General features: G+C 35.4%; 2 protein-coding genes across 3 annotated transcripts; both read right to left on the reverse strand.

The window, feature by feature from the left end:
* LOC139700967 (probable pyruvate dehydrogenase E1 component subunit alpha, mitochondrial) lies at positions 1–12313 on the reverse strand. Of its 2 annotated transcripts, XM_071599490.1 has the most exons (9): positions 12172–12313; positions 11985–12056; positions 11779–11847; positions 11511–11684; positions 11366–11430; positions 11105–11258; positions 6922–7170; positions 3233–3481; positions 1–882 (listed from the first exon to the last, which is right to left on the reverse strand). In XM_071599490.1, exons 1-9 carry the CDS (start codon positions 12220–12222, stop codon positions 694–696), a joined length of 1272 nt encoding a protein of 423 aa, XP_071455591.1. In that variant the 5' UTR covers positions 12223–12313; the 3' UTR covers positions 1–693. The 2 variants fall into 2 exon arrangements, with proteins under 2 accessions (XP_071455591.1, XP_071455592.1); XM_071599491.1 differs by lacking the exon at positions 11985–12056.
* A 2983-nt stretch (positions 12314–15296) lies between these two features.
* On the reverse strand, positions 15297–23183 carry Nse1 (Non-SMC element 1). Its single transcript, XM_071599246.1, has 5 exons — positions 22814–23183; positions 22600–22744; positions 21934–22126; positions 17571–17690; positions 15297–16059 (listed from the first exon to the last, which is right to left on the reverse strand). Exons 1-5 carry the CDS (start codon positions 22926–22928, stop codon positions 15931–15933), a joined length of 702 nt encoding a protein of 233 aa, XP_071455347.1. The 5' UTR covers positions 22929–23183; the 3' UTR covers positions 15297–15930.
* Between the last annotated feature and the right edge of the window lie 1631 nt (positions 23184–24814).

Genomic DNA, 24814 nt, shown 5'->3' on the forward strand with positions numbered 1-24814 from the left:
ATTAAAAAATTTTTCATGTATTTCTCTAATATATTAACATTCAAATAAAAAAATACCAATGCAACAGATAATTTTGGCACCTCTTGTATCAGAATTCTGACAATGTTACATGAGACAATACGAGTGTTGGATGACGAATTTGACAATCACATGGCAATATCAAAATTCCAACAAAAGGTCTGCCTAAAAAAAATTAATGATCACAGCACACAACTAACAAAATTTAATTTATCACTAAAATACTACATATTCCTAACATGATCGTAAAAATGGTTTGTCCATGAGCAACACCTTTATAACAAAATATTTTTCAAGGTTAACCGGGAGTATTACAATTGTATTATACAATGTCAGTTGAACTGAAATCTCCCAAAAAAAAAACAAAATTATTTAATGCAAGAATCTGTGACACATATTTTATATTAAATGCCACATGACGTTCAAAAACATAACTGAGGAGTCAATATTAACATAAATTAATGATATTACTCAGCTTTCCTTTACACAGGAACACCAAACTTATTCATTTAAAAAAATATAGGCATGAAATGATGACATCAGGGACTCATTGCTTGAGTATTTCAGTTTAGAGCCATAGAATGTGCACTGCTTCTGGCTATAAGTGTGATTATCTCTCATGATTAATATCACTTTTAAATAATCGAAATTCATCGGTCAGCTGCATTCATAACCTTACTTCATATTGACAGCAGGACCTAGTCTTTTGTGAGTTAAAGGACTCCAAGGAGTTATTCCTCTGATATTTTCTTCCAGTGGATGGGAATAAATGTCAGCAGCAAGCTCATCCATTCCTATTTCCTTATCTTGCTTGGCTATCTTTACGGCATCATCGACTTCACGTCGAATTTCCTGTTCCAATTTCTGAAAATACAAATGGTCAAGGATGAATCTCAAATTTAATAATCAAATTATTCATTTTTGGATTGCATGGATAAAATCCATGTAAATCATCATACCATATGGCTTCAGACAAGAATCTTCCCAGAAGAAACAATGAAGACCACAACCTGTTCCCAAATCTGAATAAAGATATGAGGAAATGAAATTTTTGACCTCTTAAGCCCTCAAAAGAGATGCCAACATCCTTATTTTCAGGATGAAGATGACTACATGGTTTGTATAAAAAGTATCAGGAAAATAGATTTCAGCTATTGCTACAATGCCTCAAAATTCTTCTAAGTACGTCCCTTGAGCGTCGACACACTTTTGCCAGCAGCTAATCCACAATTTGAAGGCTCCCTGGTAAGTGGATTTCAGAAGGTTCTTAAGGGTAAATGTGCAAGTTTCTCTGATGGCACTTAGGGTCCCATGGTAGTGTCCTTTATGGGAGGATTTCACTTTTGGGAATAGGATAAGTTGGGACTACAAGGGGATTGGGGAATCACTGCTATGCTGTTACAGAAGGTCTTCGCAAACTGACATTTGGCTCTGCTTTTGGTCTTCTCTCAGAACCTTCAGGACGATTTTAGCACAGATCTTTTGCAACACCAAATTTTCAGTAATAATGGCCTGCACTGCCATCTTATCAATGCCAGAACGATCTGCGATCATGTGCACACTTAACTGACAGTCTGAATTTAGCACTTCACTCACGTGTTGCACTTCGTCGTTGGTTCTTGAGATTGACGACCATCCAGTGACGGGCTTGTCCTCCACACTCCTCTTGGACATCTTTGAAGAGCTTGTGCTACTGCACCAATGTCACAAGGTTCACTTAAAAACTGCACCTTGTGACATGCTTTCATCCTTGAACACATGGCAAATCATACCCAACAACTCCGTACCTGATTTCCCCAGTCCAACATAAAATGTGATGGCATACCGCTGTTCAATTATCCACAGAATTTTTTGCTGGCACCGAGTCACTTGACGGGGACCCACTAAAAACATGATCTAGCCTGAACGAACATTCACAGGAGATTGGCACTTTTTAAAGATCAGACCCCCCACCATGAGCCATCATGGTGCGACATATTGTCACGTCAAGATAAAATTGTTCCCAATACTTTTTATACACACCTTCTATTTTTCAAAAGAGGGTGATTTATCTGAACAAAGTATCAAATATGTATCAGTGTTTAAGGAGAACACAGGAAAATAAAATGAGATTTATACTATCACAATGACAACTTCATTATGATAAACTTTTAGACCTTCCCTTTGGATGTACTTGTACATTTATGTGTTATGTACTTGCCACGGAAGGTAGTTGGAGGGTAAAGATAATTAAATAAACCTTAAATAAAATTGTCAATAAATAGCTTAGATAGTGAAATCAAGTGGCTAAAATCAATCTTAGCCAGACATGGCACATCAATGAAATCATTCACAGATATTGGTCCTTCATCTTGACAATTTAAATAATTCATAAAGGAATAGGATATTATTCATACAACATCTAGCCTGTACTGTGCACAATGAAGTTGTTTATGTGAGTCAGCTGTCAATACAATAAAAAAGCCTTCTTAAGTAACTAGAAGCATATGGTGATGATTTTTATTTGGCTTTATTAGAAATAAAAATAAACAGGGATAATAAAGAATCAATAAAAAAATTGGTATCTAGATTGCGGAGGGCTACCTCGTCTGTTCATTTAAATTAGATGAAGCCCAGACTAAATTATGGTGCAGAGATGTTATGATATAAAAGAAAAATGACATGAAAAGAGTACATATATGTAAGACAAAAAATGTTAAGAGAAAATAGGACCTGTAAGTGGAAGGACAATCAGCATTGTTTCAAAGGTATCCGAGATAATAACTATGGTCCCGCCAGGTGATTGAAAATAAATGAAATGAACCAAGGTCTTATGTAATAAACAACAAGCAAGGAACTTCTGAAGGATAAATACTTTTTATATGATTCTTGGTAAGTGAGAAAGACATTTTGATGTGAAAGATAACACACAAATTTATTTGTGTAGGAGGTATTAGATTGTTTCATTCTTTGTTTTGTTAAAAAAATCAAATGTAAAACATGAAGATGTTGAATATGCTCTTTCATTTCTGTTCTATTTTCTATTTTTTTTAAGTATATCTGAGTGGCCAGTGCCAGTACATGGCGACAGCTATTTATGTAAATATTTGTAGATTCAAGGGGCTGATGGTTGAGAGGGGAATCGGAGAGTAAAGCTAATAAAAATATTCTTGTCATTGAATATGGACAAAATTATGAGGAATTTAAGTGTTTCACAACTGCGATTCTCACTTACCTTGAGCTCATCAGCAGTGGACAAATTGGATGTAATAAGCCTCTCCCTGAAAGATGTTATAGGGTCTCTTGTCTGTCTGACTTCTTGCACCTCTTCTCTAGTTCGATAGCTAGTGCCTGGATCAGACATTGAATGGCCGGAATATCGGTATGTGAAAGCTTCCATCACAAGAGGACCCTTGCCACTACTGCAGTAGTCAATGGCAAATGCTGTAGCTTCCCGCACAGCCAGAACATCCATCCCATCAACCTGTAATTACAACCACCAGTCCCAATACTACAATTTATACTCATTACTACAATTTTCCAAACCGATTTGATTTACAAAATGGCATTAGATGGAAATTTAAAACATCATTTTCAAAAGGAAATAACCAACAATGAGATTAGATCAGCTGTCAGGGCTTGGGTGGGACTTGTGCTAATTAAAATGATCAATCTTGGTTTATGAATTCTTAATTTAAAATGCACAAGAGTCCTTTGACAATGAAACTTAAGCATACCTCTTTATAGCTGCATACCCAAGTCTCAATTAGAGCACTCATGAAATTTCTAAAATGGAAAAGTTATATTCTGTACCATGATACATATTTGCCTAATCTAGAGAATAGTAGTTGCAAAGTACACATTGTTTTTATTCTGATTGATGTGCGGGGAAAAGTCTAAAAATGATAAAAAATTAACACACAATGTTATTCACCAAGCTTCTGCTGTAACTAAATCATTTCAGCAATAATTCCACTCTCCAAAAACTATTTTTACTGTATATTCAGGAGTCACAGAATTTTAAATATTAAATTCTTTACATGGTCATCCAATAATGTTTGTGGGAAATGGAGGGGGAAACAAGATATTACACAGAAATAAGTACAGATCTAAATAATCATTTAGCAGCACTAACTCTCAGTGTACACTGACTCTTTCATCGTTTACTTTTCATAAGAAACACATCACCGGAGTTGCCTATTATTTTTGCTTTCAATAATCTGCTACGGTAGCACATTTCCCGGACAAAAAATCATGTTCTTTTGTACCTTCCCTTAAAATTTAGCTTTAAAGCACCAAGAATCCACTGCTTTCATGAATTAGTACCATAGATAATCTACAGACATGCATTCATATTTCCCAGCATACTGAGTGAAAACACATCGGTTAATTTGAAAAAATTTGAGGGAATCCTCTTGGTAAGACATATTTGACAAGTGCTTTAGGAAAGAAGTAATAAAATTCCTTTTCTGTTCCAAGAGTGAATTATATGGAAATGAATTCATATGACCAACTTCAACAGATGACTTTATAAGAGGATACCTCAGCAATGCTTTCGACAAAAAGGAATTTAGAGGTAAAAAAATTATACGGCAATCACAAAATACAGCAAACTACAAATGTATGTAACTTTTATCTAAGATTATAGCAGTAAGAAACATCATCTGTGAACTGCTTTTCCATACCCCTAGATTATAGCATGCAAATCCTTTTCTTTAATTTGGTCGACTTAAGAGGGATGAACTTGAAAATCAGAAGGAAAAGTACAGAATCAGGTTTCCCTTGCAAAATGCTGGACTCATTAAAGAGGACAAAGGTGAAGGGACTCAAACATTCTTCCTCAGTCTTAAAGAAATAACTTAAGCCTCAGTTCCTTTAATTTTCCCACTATCTCACAGCCAAACAAGAATTCCTGACATTTTCACTATTCCCAGGTTTCAAGATAAGTTGCAGTCATGGTTATGTAGAATAGCCAATTAAGATGATGAAAGGAAAGCTGGATTGTTTAATGTACATAACATAAATTCAATAAAAATTGAGGAAGAGATGTCATCTCATATCACCCAGGATCAAAGCATAATTTGAAACTGCTCTGAACCTCCAGGTTAGACAAATACTGATGGAGAGCTATATTTCTCTAAAACAGGATAGAAATGCAAAACCCAAAAGTGGGGAATATCCTATATTGCCATGAGTTTTTCCACTAAACAGCACCAAAAATCACACAAGAAATACGAATATTTCTGCAGAAGCATACTGAATTTGTACTGACAGGAACCAAAATTACAGCACACACAAATATGTCCTCAAACTGTTCTCCAATAAATACTTCAAATGCTAGCGACCGACTCAAAAGGAGATTTGGCACACAATACCTTGATCATAAATTAAGACAAATTATTCCTTCTTTCCTGAGGATTCATATCCTTTTCCTTCCTATGTTGTGTGCCGGTTTTCATTTCAGTAGACCACCAGCAATTGAAATACTCATTGGAAACCACTTCAAGGATATCTATGCGAATGCTGTATTTTTGGTCGACGAGTGGACAATAATTCTGTTCAGTTTCCCATAATCACCACATACTATTGTGATTCTTGACCCTGATTGGTAGGTAAAAAATGAATTCAATTAGAGAATACTTCCAATGTATGTGCTTTGTAATTGTTCAGGCCACAGCATCACAGTACTCTTATTAATAAGGTAGCAGAGTGCTAAATATTGAAGTTGAAGGGCTTTCATTCTCTTTTCTGTCCTCTCTTATTTGTGTCAAGTTAATTTCAAATTATTCTTACAATTACTACCCTTTATTAGATAAACTTGTCTCAAAGTCAAAACTTTTAATGTGTCCAGTTTCATTCAAAAAATAAACATGTTACATCCAAAAGGTAACAGAAAATAGATTAATGAGTAAAGCCAAGAGTTACTTGAAAAATCAACCTTTAACCTTGAGGCAATAATATCTAACAAGTTACTATTAAAGTCTTAAACTTAAGATATAATGGGATGCTGCCTCAGGTTCATGTAAGCAGATACTAGGGAGGAGGAAGAGAATCAGCGCTCTGGATTGGGTGAAGGAATAGTTGGGAAGTATACGAGATTGAAGAAGCGAATTTGTAAATCAAGCAAAAAAAAACTTTCAGGTTAATGTAATGCCTGGACAATGCATGAGAAGGTGCAATAGCTTTCAAAGAACATCCATAACCAACATTCGATTGGATGACTCTCAAGAGTGATGAATGAATATTCATAATCTCAATCAATGAGGACTATGCATGCTTGGAGTTTAAAAAATACATGAATGGAAAAGGAAATTCTCCACATGGTGGATGAACAAAAAGATGGATGATCAACACATCCCACTTTAGCCAGTGCAAGATTCAAAATATTCAACAGTCAGAGCAAAGTCTGTTAGAAACAAAATAATAAATTTCCTTTGATCCAGAATGGAACAATGGCAAGGCCTGGTTCAGTTAAAACAATAAACAACTGAAAACCTACTTGAAGAGAGCAAATGAAACATATATTGTCTAAACATTTTACATTACACTACTATTGGTTAGTGCCATAGTACACCGTAGCATACTCCATAGCACTTATTAAAGGGATATGATGTAGTAAGTAACACAAAGTATAGCCACCCTATGCCACAACTAGGAAAGTAGTTTTCTCTCTGAAATATGGGAAATTTTTAAAGACATGATTAAGTGTGACAAGTTCTAGAAAAGAAACTGCTAATACATGCATGAGAAAGGTTTTTGAACCTGAAATTAGATTGGAATTTATCAGATATCAAGTAGCCAGGGGAGGTTATTGGTTATTTCATTCAAGGATGATTTTGAAAAGAAATGAAAACCAGGATTTCATTACCATCACAGCAGCTTATGTTAACATTCATTACCAGCACAGGTCCCAATCAAACTCACCCATATGCCAGGTATGTAGTCACCACGTGTGTAATAAGCAGTATTCGCTGATGATCGATCTATGCTTGTTCCCATTCCATACCCATTGTTTTCGCAAATGAATATGCATGGAATATTCCATAACTTTGCTATGTTATAGGCTTCAAAAAGTTGACCCTGGTTGGCAGCACCATCACCATACAAAGCAAGGCACACACCTCCTGTTCCATTATATTTGCTCGCAAATGCAATCCCTGCTCCTAATGGAGCCTGGAAGAAAATAAAAATAAGAGAGACTGAATGTTGATTATTTATTTAAATCAAGGACATGTGTATACATACAGGCTATGCCAAAACAATGACAATATCACTACGAAAAACATGGTTACATTATTCATTCGATATAAAAACAACCTTAGATGTTACAATTCCAGCTATAGATAGTTTTGGATGCTTAGGAGGGAAAGTGACAATATATGCTTCTTAAACTGGTCAATATTCAATGGGTCTTAAATATCAACAGCTAAGCCATTTCAATTAATTATCCTATATATAAGATAGCTCTTACAGAATGCTGCACTTTGCCTTTGAACTTGAAATTTTTGAAGTTTCCTGTATCAGGGATTTGTACATCAGAATCGTTAACAAATAAATTCAGGTATTTTCCAGGAAAAATAACAACACATTCAAATATGTACAATGATGATACAGATAGTTCCCTAAGTTAACTTTTTAAGAGTGCTGACATCATATATCATTATAATCACACTAATTCTTTTAATTGAAGCACCAACAGTCTTCTTCGAGCGTTGATGAGTTCCAGAATAGTATGCTATTTATAAGACAAGCATACATCTCATCAAATTACTTGTATCATTCCGACCATATAAGTTGATCCTTTCTCTCTGTAGCTATAAAACAAATGAGTTAAATGTTTTAAAACTAAAATCCTAAGAAAACTTGATCCTAGTGTGTGGAAGAGAAAATCCTTGATTGGATAAGAGAATCCCTGTGTGTAAAATTTATGATTCCCACACCAAATGTTGATTTCCTGACTTAATAAAAAAATGTGTTCAAGTCACAGGATGCCTGAGAGTAGACAAATCTTGCATAGTGGTAAAATAAAAATTCTGTATCTATCCTTCCCTTATATCTTTACAATATATACTAAAGTCATTGTCAAATGAGATAACATTTAGGAAAACACTTTAGTACTCTTAGAGCATGAAGAAGAGGTAATTATTATGTTAAAAAAACCTGAGGTGGCGATCACGGAAGCAGTTCATCAAACATGGCACTCTACGGATAAGGTACACGGGGAAAAACAGAGCCGTTAAGAATAGAAACCTTTGAAACATGGTACTAGAGGAGAACACTGAAGATTGAATTGAAAGATAAAGTGGGGAGCAAGGAAAAATGCGGGTAGTCTGAAAAGTTTCAGACCTAACAAATAAACAAGACATTTTTCTTCTAATTTATTTATATTTTTCAACTCTGTCTCTTTTTGAACTCAATACACTTTTTCCAGTGAAGTTCTTTTTTAACACTTCCAAATAGTAGTTGATGCCTTTCTCTGCAAAAATAGGTGTTTATGTATTCGATTGACCTCCTTGCCTGATGAAGATCTGTCCTCCAAGCAAAACTGTTAGGTTAGGGAAGATGCAGGTATGTCGTCCTGAGGCAGAAGTACTTTCTTCTTCAAATGGGGTCGTTTTTTTGCAATTTTTGCCTTCAACTTGTCAAGTAATGCTGGGTCATCCTATCATATTATTGTTTTACCTTTTTTGAAGATAATAGCAGAACACAATTCCGGGACTATCTCAAAAAACAGTCACCATCACCTTCCCAGTCGATGGAACCGTTCACACCTTTTTCAGAACAGGTTCACCCTTTACAGTCCACTATTTTTACAGTTCTTTCATCACAGGAGTGTAAGTGTTGGGTCTAAGTTTCATTTACAACCAAGAATCAATGCAAAAGAAATCTGACTTGCTTTACTTAAAATGCTGCAACAGGGCCCAGGAAATGTTCATTCAAATGCATTTTTGGTCCAATGTGAAACCAACCTAACGTCTGGATAGCTAATGAATGTCCAACTCTTCATTCAATAAATGACAAATGCATTCTTCCAATATGCCCATAGCCTCTGCTACCTCTCTAACCTTAATTTAGCAGTTGTTGAGAACCATTCATTGAACTTTTTTGATGTTATTGGTCGTGGCTGCAGTTTTTGGCTGTCCTGAATGCTAATCATCAGCTAACCTGTTATGACCACATTTAAATTCTGGTGCCGAAAATTTCACAGTCAGAAATGATGCTGCAAAGTCTCCATACACAACATCACACTCCTCTTCAACTTGTGTAGTCATATTGCCTTTTAAAAACAAATATTTAATGATAGCTTAATTCTAAATTTTTTCCATTTTCACACAAACCATCACAATGACTCACCCAAACGATTGTCAAACAAGTGAATATTCCAAATGGCTGAAAGTTTGGAAAGTACATTCCCTAATTTTAGTTGAAGAGTGCTCGCATCTTCATGCTGAGGTCACAAAGTTTTCTGATCCCCCATGTGTATGAGGTTTGTCCAGAAAGGATCCAGTCATACTATATTTTGAGAAAAATTACCTACTTAAAACAACGAGGCCTCAACAGAAGTTCTCTTTCCCTTTTTTAAGAGTCCAAGTTGTCAGAAGCCATGGGTTAAACATGGGCGTGACAACGTCATTATTGCATAACACTTGTCTACAGTTTACCTCAATAAAGTTTTTCAATGCATTGATTCCTTTCCAACCATCGAAGAGTTGATTCAATAGTTGGAAGTGGTGGAGACAGTCATATAAGTTGAAAGTGTGTGGTGGCTTCATGTCAATGTACTCACAAATAAGCTTTCGGTAACAGAATACATGGCTAAAATCTTTGTTTTTTATTTTCATTATTTTGACCCGATTCGGATATAGTGTTTAATGTTAATGAAAATATTCTCCACTGCCTTTATTCTTAACTAGAGTCTCATTCACCCTTTCAAAGCTGGGCGATTTTGCCCAGTTAGCTCTGACTACAGCTGTAATGGACCTCACTACAGACTTCAAGGGGTTACTTGAAGTAATCTGGCATTTGCGAGAGATATATCTAGTCACCACATTTTTGACACTGACCAGAGGCTACTTGCAAATCCAGGTAATGCCTTTGAACACTCCCAGCTAAACTAAAGCAGTATGTCTTTTCTGAGCATCAGAGAATGCGGAGACATTGTAAGGAGGCATAGGGAATGGAAACCAAACCTCCATTGCTGATTTTCATATGCTATAGAGCTAAGTATCAAGTAACTTTTACCTTCCCCATACCAAAATGACTTTCAGGTTGAACAATGTGGCTTTATTGTCATTTAAATTCATAAAAATATCAACCAAAAAATGTACCACCTATTTCAGTCACGAGTTAACTAGATCCGACTGTTTTTCAATATAAAATCATCCATGCATATGTGAACGCAGAGGCCGAGAAAGCCGTGCCGCGGAGAAGAGGAGCAGAGAAAATTTGAGAGAGCCATGAGGAGAGGAAGGAGAAAACTTAAGTTCGTGGACAGAGGAGAAATTGCTATGATGATATGAAGAGAAGAGCACAGGGCAGGAAATTGTAGGGGAGCAGTTAGCACTCAACAACTGAAAGACTAATGTTAACTATAAGAACAAAGTGAGATTCATTCAGGAAGTCTTAAAAGTTTGAAAAAAATGATAAGGATGATAGTTTCACTGGTCCTCATTCTTTTTTACTCATATTTTTATTCCAATTAAACTTAGTAATCAACTCTTCAATAAATTGTACATTTTCACAGCAAAAAAATAATGAAATAGGAGCCAAACTTATTGGATTTGAGTCTAAATGTACCAGTTTAACAAAGTATTTTGCTATTGACAAAGGGTGATAACAATAAAGAGATATTTATTCAATGAGCAATAGAAGAGCAACTTTATCAAAGATGGCTATTGTGGTGATTTTGTGCTGTCTGACTTCTGAGGCAAAAGGCCCGTTTTTACATCTGAGCTAAAAAAGGCTTCATGTGCAGACAACCTCGGGAAGTCACCAAACCACAGGTGTTTCGTTCATAAAACCTACATTAAACCAAATTTCTTGTGACCAGTTACTAGTCTAACTTCAAGCAAGGCATATTTCAATAGATAGATTTTTAGATAGGTACCTGGGCTCCAACAATTCCATTTCCTCCGTAAAAATTGTGACAATACATGTGCATTGAGCCTCCTTTTCCACGAGCACAACCAGATTGTCTTCCGGTCAGTTCAGCTAAAACGCCTGTAGCACTTACTCCCATCATGTAGGTCCAACCATGAGCTCTGAAAACGTTCAGGTGATTTGGAGTTACTTTCCCTCGACTAAGTTAGTCGTCAAGATTTGAACTTATTGACAAGCTTATGAAATAACATTTAGGTTTTGATTTTACCTATATGAAGTGATGATAGAGTCAGTATCTCTCATTGCCGCTCTCATTCCCACATTGCAAGCTTCCTGTTTGACATGAAAATTTGATTTATTTTTAATGCTAGGATATTATACACAGTGGTTACCATGTCATGTGATTATGTCACCTGTCCAGATGAAAGATGGCAGAAACCCCTGATGATTTTCTCCTTGTATAAGTTTCCTGCTGCAGTTTCCAAACGCCGAATAAGTTGCATATCCCGATACATTTTTATACCATCTTCTTTAGTCACGGTCGCTGACGTAGGTGGGCCATTATCCAACTTATGGAGACGGCATGGCTGGCAAAAATAAACAAAGAGATTAAAATTCATCCTTTTATTTCCCTTGACCACTAATTCAAGAAGAATTTGACTTCTACTAATATGAGAGTACCTTTGTTTCAAATGTTGCTTCTGTGGCATATGTATTTTGAGCTGAAGAAAACCATGATGAAAGGGCTTTCTGCAACAATATAAAACATCGCATAACAAATTATTGGCTGGCAGGAACAAACACAACATGCAAATTTAAGGCTGGAATCTTTATCTCCTACTGTTTCCAACGAATAGTGTTTGTTATTTTACTCCCCTAATAGTTACCATAGATAAATCCATAAAGTCAGGAATCATTCGGGTTACTACATCTTTACTGTTATTATACCACGTTCCAAACTGGCAGCATTAAGAAAGAATATCAGGGTACTAGATAGCATTTTTGCTTAATACATTAATATCAATACCGACAAGCAAGAGGTACTACGAAAATTTTTTAAACAAACACAATTACCGTTCTTTGTGCTCCCTGCCTCCTTAGAATTGAGAACGTTGATGAAAACATTTTCGTCTTGAGTATCGCAAAATTTTGATCAAGGTTGAAAATAGGTCGTTCGCCAGCCGCTCAACAGTCAGCGGTTGTTGGTGATAGCAGAAAGCAGTCGAATCGGAAGTACTATGTATAAAAAATAATTGATTAGGATGTCACATCCCCAATGGTACATATTATTTCTAGGTTTTATTATAAAACAGTTTTAAAAAATTATTAATTTATTTATACAAATAAAATGGTTTATATTTCAGTTATCCCTGTGCCTTCAGTTATTAAAGGTGAACTTGATTTCTTACGCGGGATCTGAAATCCCCTAATTCCGTCTCATTATTCGAGTGCTTAAATTATATGTTTTTACCCTAGTTATCAGTATTTTATTTAGGAATACTCAATGGATATATATTTAAATAAGTCTTGAAGATTGTATAATTAAAGAAACTCTGTCATGTATGCGTAAGTTCTAATGATATGATTATCAGAGATGGAAATGAAAGAATGTGAACGCAGAATTGGGAGACTGAGCTTTTTAGCGTTGAAAAATAAACCGAGGCGGAGAACTAGTGCTGTGGAAGACGTAGTGTAAGAATATGCTGAGGACGAGTGAAATGGATGCGCTGAATTTTTAATATTTACAAAAAATAATAAATTCCCGTGTATAAACTACTTCTATTTATTGGTTTTTCACGCAAAAAGTTGAAAAAAATGTCCAGTACTTAATACTTTTTAAGGAAACAAACTTTGTGAGTGGAGACTACTTGAGAGTGGTTTTCTTTCAGAACAAACTTGCCCATGGTTTTTGACCCATGAAATTAGAAATACAGGTGGGCCCCGTGAGCATTACAGACCCATTTTAAAAAAACCTGCAAATTTTAAGAAAGCCTGTCGGTGTTTTGAAGCCTTGTGTACATTAAAAGAAATCTTAATCTATACCCTATATGGCTATCAGATTCGCATGATACAAGAGCAAACAATCTCGATGTTAACCAGGGATAGGCTGTCGAAGACATGCTATCAACATGACAATACAATTCTTCAACAAGATGCCAGCTCAGAAAGAAGTAATTAAGCTCGAAAATATAATAGAAAAATCTTTTTTAACGTATGCACTATAGCTGATGAATTAATGTTTCAAGCTGCTGAACTTAAGACCTGTTATATTTTAAATGTACTGTTGCCCATTTCTTAAATGCTCATCATTCTATATTTGTATTGTTCAGATGACATCCATGTGAATATTCCTATGGTATTGATGAATAAAGACTTTTTAATTATTCAGGTAGTTACATGTAACTTTCATTTTGCTCAGGCCAATCAGCCATGTATGAAGCCAGGCAGCAAGGCTCCCACGATCATCATTCCACGAAATCCTTATGAAACGAAAGTAGCAGCACAAAAGAGGACCGAATTAGTTAGAATAGGGACCTGGAATGTTAGGACGATTTTGAGGGCAGGAAAATTAGAAAATATAAAGCCAGAGTTGGAGAGAGGAAATATAGATGCTTTAAGGCTGTGTGAGGTGAGATAGAAGGATAGTGGAGGGAAAGAGAATCTGCTAGGAGCAGCAATGATACTGAATAAAAAAGTAGGAAGAAGGATAACTGACATAGAGAAAGTGATTAATAGAATATTATAAGTACAAGGAAAAGCGGAACTGACAGACTGAATCATTGCTCAGGTATATCTACCACCATGCAATCATTGGGAGGAAGAAGTCAATAGGGTATACGCTGTAACAGGACATCATTGCAGTTGTTCCTGGAGGAAAACATTTGATAATGATGGGGATATTTCATATAAAGATAGTAGATATATATATATATATATAATAGTGAGGATTATTTTATGATAAAGTTCTTAATACCTTGGACAAATGCTTAATTTCTGAAGTGATCGCTTTTTTGAATGGGTTTAGGGTGCTTAATTGGTTCAAGGGGAAAGGCAGATTCATAGTGAAACAAAAACATCCTGTAGAACAGGTCAAAATACTGTTCAGGGAGTTATTCTCGTTCAAGACTTCCAAAATTCTCTTGACTCAAAAGAGAAATTGAAAGTGGCTGAGTCAGGAAGAGTTGAGTCGCTAAAGATCCTGTTTAATATTGTAGGGGGAATGGCAGATTTGCTAATTTCAGACACACTTAAAACAGACATAATTGCAAAGTGATCAAACAGAGCCGAGTCAAAAACAACAGTATTAACTTGAGATTCGGGATAGTCTGTGAAGATGTTATCTAAATGGGTATTGGAACTAGCTGTAACTCTTGATTATTAACCAAAGGTTTTAAGTCATAGGAGGCTAATCAAGACAGCAGTTCTCTTTGATTATTACCATCAGTGAGAGGGTTACAATCGAAGTCTCCTGTGAGAATTATTGTAAGCCTCCTGGAATAAGTTGTCATATTATAGAGTAAGTTGTCCAATTTTTCAATGAATTCCCTAAAGGATCCTACGGGAGATCGATACAAGGCAAAGATGATAAGAATTTGCTCATTGACATTAAGTTTTACCACTGAACATTCAAATACCAGTTCAGTGTTCAAGGACTGCAGATTTATCTCATGATTTTTATGCACAATAGTGTTTTCCACATAAATCACCACTCTACCATGGTGTTTCACTTATTGACAATAACAGTACCCTGCAATTGTGGCATCCAGTTCACTCATCCAATGCTCACAAAGGCGAATTACATCCTGTTTGCCTATTAAAGTTAATGCTTCAACATCTTGTAGCTAATTATAAAGACACTATATTGAAAACTAGGATCCTGATCTTACTCTCCCCAGTGAAATGGGGTTTGTTATCTTTGCCACTTCATAAAATTCAGATCCACTGCAGTGCAGCGCTCGAATAAAAACCCCTTGGGGTCAGGTCACACGGGCACTTATCACTGTACATCACTTTGTCTCGAGCATGAAAAGGCACTTCAATTTTAAAGCTGGTGCATTTACACCTTTAGACTCAAGCTTATTCACTGTTGTAGGGATATGAGGATAGTTATTTCTCAGGAAGCTGTCAACAGTATTTTCTGTAGTTCCACCCACCAGTTTGCCAAGAAGTAACCACACTCTTTTTATACCAACAAGATCTATAGACGACATATTTTTATTTACAGGATTTGTAGACGACGTGTTTAGCAGTACTTTGGTGTTAAAAAAGTTGGTTTCCATATTTTTTTCAAACACATTCTTTGGTTAAAGATGGTTTCAGGTTATAAATGTACATCAAACAGAAAGGTTCACATTTTTACAAATAATAGAAAGTGGTTTAATAAACTTAAATAGTAGACATAAATCCACATGTATATGACTTCAATTTCTATAACAGTCATTCATCATAGCAAACATTCAAGCCCATCGAATCTCTTGAGCTTAGGTTTATCCATTATTATCCCAGCTTCAGGATTTACCAATGAAATCATACATGTATTTCATCCTTAACTTTCAAAAGTATAACCAACCAGTGGTTCCAGTTGGTTTAATCTATTCAAAGATTTCCATTGATACATTAATAAAAAACTCATTCAGTAACATTTATCATCAATAAAAAAATTAGATTTTTCCACTTTTTATGATAAAAGAAGCAAATGGTAAGAAGACTGGAAAAAATAATCAAATTTTCAACAACCAATACAACTTCGGAATTATATACAAGCCCATTTGCCATTTTATCAAACTTGGGATTGTTAAATATTTAATTGGTATCCTCAGAGTCTTGAGTATACTAAGAAACATCATTACAATCATTTCCACATTTCAGGCACACATTACTCCTGGCTGCTCCTCTTTTAGAGTTGAACTTCTCCAGACAGTGAAAATGAGTTCGGCCGAAGCATGAGTTACATTTTTTCCCCTGGAAGAGAATTCATTGGTTAATATTTGGCCACTTAAGCATCGGTAATATTTGGCATTTTGGGATGTTATCACATTATTAAACTAATGCTCAGGGAAAATAAAATAAAAAGTTAGGGCACGGGCATAATTAAAATAAAAGGAACACACAGTAATAATTTCCCTCCCCATGGACAACAACCTTGATGAGGTGGGAGGCTTGTGCATTCTGATGACCCCTAGAGCACAGCTCCAAATATCATTGCTCCTGCCAGCTCAGGCAGGAGCAATGATATTTGCTCACCCATGAGAGATGGGTTTAAGGGTAGGAGCCAGATGAAAGGTGGTCTGCACAGCATCTGGTCCCCACTGAGCCGTTCCTCTGCATCCATCTTTCCTGCCTCCATTGGATATCTACCAAAAATCCTCTCTCCTTCCCCACTATGTCTAGCACTTCCTAATTAATTTTCCTTTCTGTCCATTTAATCTTTCCCATCCTTCCCTCCAATCACATCTTAAAAGCCTCCAATACATGCTTATCAACTTTATCCAATAACCATGTTTCCCAACCATACAAATACATGTTCCTCATCAATGTTTTGATGATCACTTTTCCTTGTCGTTCTGGTTATTGCTTCTTATACCATTTCCAAAATCATCTTTACTGTATTAACTTTTAGAATGAGATGCTACACTTCATCATCAATAAATTATGATCTGAGTCCATATCCTTGTCTGGAAAACTGAGTGAATTAAATTTCATCATATATGGTAAGAAATTTAAATAATTTGAATTTGATGCAATTGCCAAAACCAATTGCAGCAGTTAATAAAAGTGTCTTCAAGCCAATTCTGGTCAAATGTAGCTATCACTAGCAATTGTACTTAATGGGAGGAGACAGGGTTGTTAGCAAAAAGGAAATATTGATTTTGGTAGCAGAGCATTCTGATTGATGATGGGATGAAGAATGTCATAGAGGGAAGAATGTTGGGTAAACAAAGGTGTAGAAATAGGATATGCATGTTGGATGGAATAATGGGTGGAAGGAAGTACACAGAATCAAAGAAGAGTTTATTGTGGTGTTGGATGTCAGGTTTTGTTTTGTCATGAGAGAAAAAGAAATGCATTGTTGCTCAGAATGTGCCCATCAAAAACCATATATGTTTAGGTACCAATAATAAAAATAATTATAATATTGACCAATCAATGGAAGCAAAACATTAATCGACCAAGATAGATTTTGGAGGACCTCTGAGTCACAAAGCTATCAATCGAAAAATTAAAACACGAATTATCTTCACCTTTGAATGATTATCATAAGCAACCATCAAAACTGCAGTCATGATTTATTTGGGTTTCTGAAAAATATTATAGCAATATATAGCTTATACTGTTTTGACATTCACTCCACTTCATTAACTATTTATACATGAGAATCATTTTCAAATTATGTGACTGAGGAAAACTAAGGTTTATAAAATACTTAAAACCTGATGAATGGTAAGGGGCACCTTGAACTAAGATTTGCTTACCACTATTGCAAGTTGTTGACACAAAGGACAGTCTCCTATATAATTCTTGTACACATCCCTAAGGTAAGGCTCTAATTCAGATATGCATCTTGCACCGAGGTATATTGATCCTTTATTAGCCTGAAAGAAAAAAATAATAGTTGAATGTATACAGATGATCTCTAAAAAATAAATATGCAAGTTATAATTTATTTGGACTTCTTTCATGAAAAGTTTTTTGTATTGATGCAGCCAAACCTCACTCAACTAGCACCTCACATAGCAAGTACTTTAAAAAATAAGCAAAAACATTTTTGTAAAGGTAACTTGCTTAACAAGCGACTTTCTGCATAACAAGTGATGGGGGGAGGAGAACATCCGGAATAAGTGAGGGAATGATACTTAAATTTGTGTTTAGCAATAATTCCACTAGCATCTCAATGTCACCAGTAATCACATATTTTTCCAAGCTTACGATCAGACATATTATTAATGATTTCTTTAAGCAAAGCTTGTTAACATATTGTGCATAACAAAAAAAAAACAAGAATAAATATAACCATAGAAATGTAAATTAAAGTCGTTGAAAAGAAAGAATGAGGTGAGAGCATGGCTGATCTATCACGCACATACTATTGGTCATCATTAATGACTTGCACTATCCTCAAGAATAAGGACAAAATTATGGAGATAGATGCTTCAAAGGGAGTGACAAGAATATTCACACAATGGTAGAGTATTCTCATTAATGGTAAAAGGTTGCTTCTCATATGGGTAAATGACAAGCATTTATAAGGTAATGCTATTAATGAGAAATCATTTGTGAAAAGATGAATGGAGTAACTTCTTGTACTTTCAGTCCAGATTATGCTACAGGGTAGCAAAATTAGTTGACAGTGATAAATTCTACCCGGTGGAAACAAAAATGATTTTGATTCTTACTTGTGCACTAATAATAAACCAATTACTTCCATCATTTTTTGTTTTCTAGATTCCTAGAGAGAAAATATGAAGATGATTCATGATCCTTAACAATGTATTTACATAATTTTCCATGAATAAACATAGTAGACAATTTATAACTTTTTGACATGGAACAAACTTTTTTATTTTAGATTAATTTATATGAGAAAATTGGTTCGCTTTTTGAGTGTTTCACTTTAAGAGAATAATTATGGAACATATTGTGCTCATTTTGCGAGGCTCCACTGCATTTAGTTAAATTTCAATTAAATTAAGATACTTTTCACGTAGAAAAAAATATGGTTTAGCATACATTATGTAACGCCTTTTTGACAAGCTACGTATTCAATCTCTAGGACATAAAATTCAAACATTTGAGCCAAGTTGAACAGATGTTTGCATGAAAAAAACAAGTTCATTGTCTTGTTTGCTCTTTCTTAATGCTATACTCTAATGTTCATGAAATTTAACTTCCCATGTATCATTTTAAAATGTCAAAGTACGAAAAATTCAAGAACCAGCAGATAAATAACAATGAACAATAAGTTTCACCAGTTCTTATGACAATATATGAGGGCGATTCAAAAAGTAAGGTCTCCTATTTTTTTCATGAAAAATCAAATTTCTCTACTTTGTGTACATCGTAGGAAAGGCTGAGCATTTAGCTATCTTTTTACATAGTTGCCTTGACGATCAATCACTTTTTGCATCCTTGTAACCAGCTTTTTAATACCGGCGTCGTACCTTTCTCACATCACGAAGCCAACTGACGACTGCTTCTTGCACTTCCTCATCTGACTAGAATTTCTGTCCTCTACTGTGTTTTTTGAGAGCGTGAAACAAGTGGTAGTTGCTGGGGGCAACATCCGGGCTGTAAGGAGGGTGGTCGATGATATCCCATTAGCCGAATTCATTGAGTAGGGTGGTCGTTAAATGTGACATATGTGGACGTGCATTGTCATGATGCGAACACACTCCATTGGTGAGACACCTTGTTGTAACCAAGGACCTCCGACACAATATTCTGCTCGGAGAAGTTGCCTGTTCTCTTCATTAAGGCCTTCCTTTATCTCATGAGGGGTAATTCTCTGGTTATTGTGCACCATTTCGTCAATTGGAGCCACTGTTGGTTCCGGCAAACTTGGCCGCCCCGACCGCTGCTCATCGTGGACATTTTCCAGGCCATCAAAAAACTCCCTGCACCACTTCCGTACGTTTTTGATGTCCATACACTTCTCACCGTACACTTCCACTAAACGGCGATGAAGTTATTTCAGAGAAGCAGTCGTCAGTTGGCTTCATGATGCGATGGGAGAAAGGTACGACGCCGGTATTAAAAAGCTGGTTACAAGGATGCAAAAAGTGATTGATCATCAAGGCAACTATGTAGAAAAATAGCTGAATGCTCAACCTTTCCAACAAGGTATGCAAAGTTGAAAATAAATTTGATTTTTCAAGAAAAAAAATAGGAGACCTTACTTTTCCAATCACCCTCATATTATAGAGACATACATAGACTTAGAATGAAAGGATAAAGAAAAGACTTCATCAACTAAAGACACCAGATATTTTTGCTGTATCTGCATCAAAATTATTTGTAACAATGAAGAATGGAAAAAAATTTGTGTCCAAGTTGATACATGCATGAATCAGGCGACAAGAATAAATAGGTGAGATTGACATTCACTAGAAATCTTACAAAATATGACACAATGCAATGACATCACAAATAAATTTATAAGTTTTTGGGCTTTTTTTCTTTCCCTATGATTAAGGAACATTGGCCATATCTATTTACTGCCTTTAGGATTGGCAAATGCTTTCTGTCTTCATTTTCACGAGGTCATCCCCTTTTTCCGATTGTATGACCTAAAATAAATGGCAGATTTGGTGACAAATAATGGGATGGATATTAATGTTAGCAGAGGCAAATCCATCACTTTTAGTAACAAGGTAAATGGAAACAATATGGACAATAAATTCTCAGATAATGCCATTCCTCGAAGTGATAGCTGCAAATACTTAGGTGTATATTTAACCAAGGATTTAGGGTGGGGGCTAAACATGGAATACAATGTTAAGAAAGCTTTCAAAACTCTTTGTTGGGTGATGAGAAACCTCAAATGGAGTGTTAGAGCAACTAAGGAAAAGGCGTATAAGACCCTGGTCAGATCAATTTTAGAGTGCTCATAACTTGTATGGGAACCGATCAAAAAACTGGAAAAGGTACAAAGAAAGGCTGCCCAATATGTACTGGGGAAGCAAAGGAGGACAGAGAGTGTGTCTGAAATGTTAAAAACGCTGGGCTGGAAACCTTTACAAAGGAGAAGAAAAATAAGCAGACTTTGTAGAATGTTCTGCATTATAAAGGGAGAGAAAGCTTGGGCAGTTCTAAGGAAAGAGGCCGTAAATCCAAATTTTATAGGAAGAAATGATCACAAATTCAAAGTAAAATGCCAGGCACAAAGAACGAATAAAAAATATTTCTTCTCTAAATAAAACAATTGTTGATTGGAACACCTTACCTGCATAACTATTCGAGCCCTTTCCTAACAGGGTGTATACATTTAAGAAAAGATGTAAACAATTTATGTAATAATTTGATTGATGTGATGCGTAAAATTTTATACAACAGCTTAATTTTTTATTTCTTTTTCTTGCTGATTGATTGATCACAATGAAATGGGGATTTTCTTTTTTTTGTGGTAGAGATTTGTGCATGGAAGTTTCATTTAAGTGTACTTTTTTCTACTGACTGATTTAATTTATTATCTTTTGTGATTGCTTGGGACTTGTGTGCCACCTGACATTGCCTCTCTGCACATGTTAATTTTAATAATAATAATAAAAGATGGATGAAGAGAGATCTTTTTCGTCAGTACTGCAAGTACATCCATTCAATGGCATTATCCAGACTATTCAGATGTTCAAAATGGGTTTATCCAAACTTCTCAGACTATCAAAGATTCATGAGACTGTTGATATTCTCTGTTAGTTCAAATATAATATGACCAATTACATTCAACTTGTGCATTTTAAAGTTAAAGATAACCAGGGTTATTTTGATTTAAGTTATGTAAAAATGGGTTTAAAATATGTAAAAAGCTTCCATTGCCAATGGAAAGCTGCATGCAAAGGAAAATTATGAACCTCTGTGTAACATGATGCTCATAATCACAATTACCAAAAAATGAATGAAACAAAAAGTATTAATAACAATCAAGAAACTATATTCATTTAGCATGCCATAAATTGTTGTTAATTGATATTTTATGGATGGGAATTGATGGTTTCTTTAAGTGCAATTTGTCATGTTAGATGAGACTTAAAACTTTAGCAGTGTTTGGTCAGTTTTTTCACCTAAAACCTATGTTAAATGGGAGACTAATATATTTTCCTGATACTAATAATGTAAAACAACCTCAATAAGCCATTTGTCCGCTAGAAATCTTCTAATCGCGTCTTCTGCATTAGACTTCGTCATATCTTCTGGTAAATTGCTGTTCAAATTTATGCAAGTATTGAGGAGTACAGATCCATTGACTGATGAGATGATTTCATCAAGAATTTTATGAAACAGCTGTAGTTCGTTGGGGGTATACTTTACTGAGAGCCTTGATAAAAGGAGAAAGAACACAATTTACAATGTTAAAATGACATCAATGCTACTAAAAATTACCATGAATGGTCAGGAAAAATAATTTAATGTAAAATATTTGCATTGAAGCTAATTATTAGTAATTTTGTAGTTAAGTGCAGAAAATGCTCGAAGAGCAAACAGTTCCTTATAAGTAGCAAATACATTCTTTTTCACAAAATATCCTGCACTTTCCATGCATGTACTAAGAACTCAACAAAAACAGAAAATGAAATTTCTTGATGAAGCTGTTTGAATATTAAAAAGATTTAAAGAACGAACTTCCCAACTTAAGCCTGTATAATACGAACTAAACGAATTCCTATTTTCCGTAGGTCATATAATTGATCTCCGAGGATCAAGCCATGAGATTTTTAATATTTTATTCCATAAGTGTTGAAGTGGTTGACAAAATCTGCATTCCAACACAACAAGTTTTCTACAACTAACCTGGATACATAGGTTTCAACCGTTACCACGAGAGTGCAACATCGTTCCCCTGTCACCTCGCAAGTAACATCTCTTAATTGCATCTTGAGATCACGAACTCGACTGTTTATTTCATCAATGACTGCCTGGAGTTGATATTGTTCATCTGCAATTAAAATGTTATTCTTGTAAACACTTATTAAATATTGATGTTATTAATAACATAAATACTAACCTCCCTTTGAGAACTGTTGTGTAATGTTTTTCAATAGTTTCTCCGCATCTTTCCAAAGAACAATTTTACGGCACATCATTGCTTGGATGAACGCCTGGTGAATAGTCCCATACATCCTGAGAGATACTACACATACACTTTTCTTGAAAAGTCAACTTATCAAATGCAGATGAGTATGTAGCATGAGTTCAAGAATCTCAGAAATGGAACTACCAAGCTGATTCCAGATTTATTTCTTAATTCGGGGATATTTATTCAGCAACTAAGAAAGCACTCCCACTTGGAGATATCATCAGGTAGATCCAGAGTCAACCACTAATAATGCACCAATCAAGAACAGAATCAATGCAAAGTTATCCCAATAATAACATTTACCATTTCATACGCTACCATTCGAACCACGAACATATCAACATAAAAACTGACTGACGGGCAGCGAATGAAAGCGCATGCCTACAAAGAACAGACGTTTAGAATCGGAACTTGTCGAACCTTCAAATCTCGTTGTTAAGAAAACCTGTTATTATATGAACTGCTTACATTTACAGATTCATTTTAATTAATTAAACGTACCACAGGGGTATTAATGGTAGATGTTTGTGTTGCCATTAGCCGTAATAACCACGTTTGCCTGTTAGTTCATTTGCAACCTTTAATCGTGCAAAGGAAAACAAATCTGCAGATTGTGGGACTCGTGTTCTGGCATAGCTGAATAATGATGTTTCATGCCATTAGGCGAAGAAGATACCCGTAATCGACAGAGATATCTAGGTGGTTGATGCAATGTCTTGCGGGTTGTAACAGTCCAAGAGAGTAATAATTCTAATATTTATTGGCCGTCAAGCCTACAAAAAACTTCGTCAACCTCACTTTACCCTTAATGATAAACAGCAGTGAGTCAATAAGAGGGTGTTGAAATTTCTCTTTTTCACGTGTCTCGCGTTTGGATGGCGAGCACCGATTTGCGAATGCAAATGGTAAAAGGAAATGGGACGTGCTCGAGGAAATATACACCAGATTTACTTTGGTGCTCACCCATTTAATGCGTTACAAAAACAGCTAAATGAAAGTGGGATGTAAACATATACACACGACAAAAGCAAATTAAGTAGGGAAGATGGGTGTGGCTTCTTAGCAGAGAAGTTTCCATGTCTGGGGCTTAATCACAGACCTTCCTCTTGCCAGGCCGATACTTAACAGATTCAGCTATCAAGGAAGCATTGTTTCCTTTATTAGTAATTTTTATAACAAAATATTAACACTTATATGAAAAATGATTAAGTTTTTTCTGTTGATTAAGCTCTACCTCCCTCCCACCCATCACTTAATATCAAAGTACTCGTTGAGAACAGGCTTGTAGAATGCCTGTTGAAATTAAGGAAATTTGGTGGAAACTTTTGTGGAAAACAAAGATTGGAAGATTCGAAGACAAAATGGAATCCATATCCTTTTGGATGCAAGATAAACTTTTTTTCGACAAGGAAAAGCAGGGATTTTCTACATTGGACCCCCCTCAATTCCACCAGTATGAAGAAATTTCCATGTGGGATCCACCTTATGTCTACACGAATATTTCACAGTAACAGCTGCCCATACAGCAAACTACTTTCGGCAAATGACAATACATTGAAAAATGTCTTGCCTGCTTATAAAAAGCTATCCCCAGCAAAGAATACCTTCTTACATTCAGAATATTTCAGTTTCCACTACCTTATTTTCACTAAGAATTTATGGGCATTGCAAGTTTCAACCACTATCAAAGACCATCCTGTGCTGGGTTTCAAATAGAATCTATGTGACTCTACAAACTTATTCTCACTGGATAGAAGAATGGAGGCAACAGATGAAGGGGCACTAATGATTATCTCCAGCAGAAAAGGCTACAGAGTGAGTTGGCAACTGCATCTTGGAGTACAGTTACCACAGACTTGTTAAAACACCAATAAATTTCTTTATAGGCATACTTTAACTGTCAAGTTCTCATGAATAATATGACCAAAA

Source organism: Hetaerina americana, unplaced genomic scaffold (genome assembly GCF_022747635.1).
Source record: "Hetaerina americana unplaced genomic scaffold, ioHetAmer1.1.p SCAF_11, whole genome shotgun sequence".
In the NCBI taxonomy this organism is placed as follows: domain Eukaryota; kingdom Metazoa; phylum Arthropoda; class Insecta; order Odonata; family Calopterygidae; genus Hetaerina; species Hetaerina americana.

What these genes read in the sequence shown, in the direction of transcription:
- LOC139700967 (XM_071599490.1), bottom strand. Translation starts at nt 12,222, where the DNA reads ATGTTTTCATCAACGTTCTCAATTCTAAGGAGGCAGGGAGCACAAAGA. An exon ending in ACTTTATGGATTTATCTATG is followed by an intron (nt 11,848 to 11,984) that starts GTAACTATTAGG and finishes ATATTGTTGCAG; the next exon opens with AAAGCCCTTTCATCATGGTT. An exon ending in GCCATCTTTCATCTGGACAG is followed by an intron (nt 11,431 to 11,510) that starts GTGACATAATCA and finishes CATGTCAAACAG; the next exon opens with GAAGCTTGCAATGTGGGAAT.
- Nse1 (XM_071599246.1), bottom strand. Translation starts at nt 22,928, where the DNA reads ATGTATGGGACTATTCACCAGGCGTTCATCCAAGCAATGATGTGCCGT. An exon ending in ACAACAGTTCTCAAAGGGAG is followed by an intron (nt 22,745 to 22,813) that starts GTTAGTATTTAT and finishes TTTTAATTGCAG; the next exon opens with ATGAACAATATCAACTCCAG. An exon ending in GTCAACAACTTGCAATAGTG is followed by an intron (nt 16,060 to 17,570) that starts GTAAGCAAATCT and finishes ATTCTCTTCCAG; the next exon opens with GGGAAAAAATGTAACTCATG.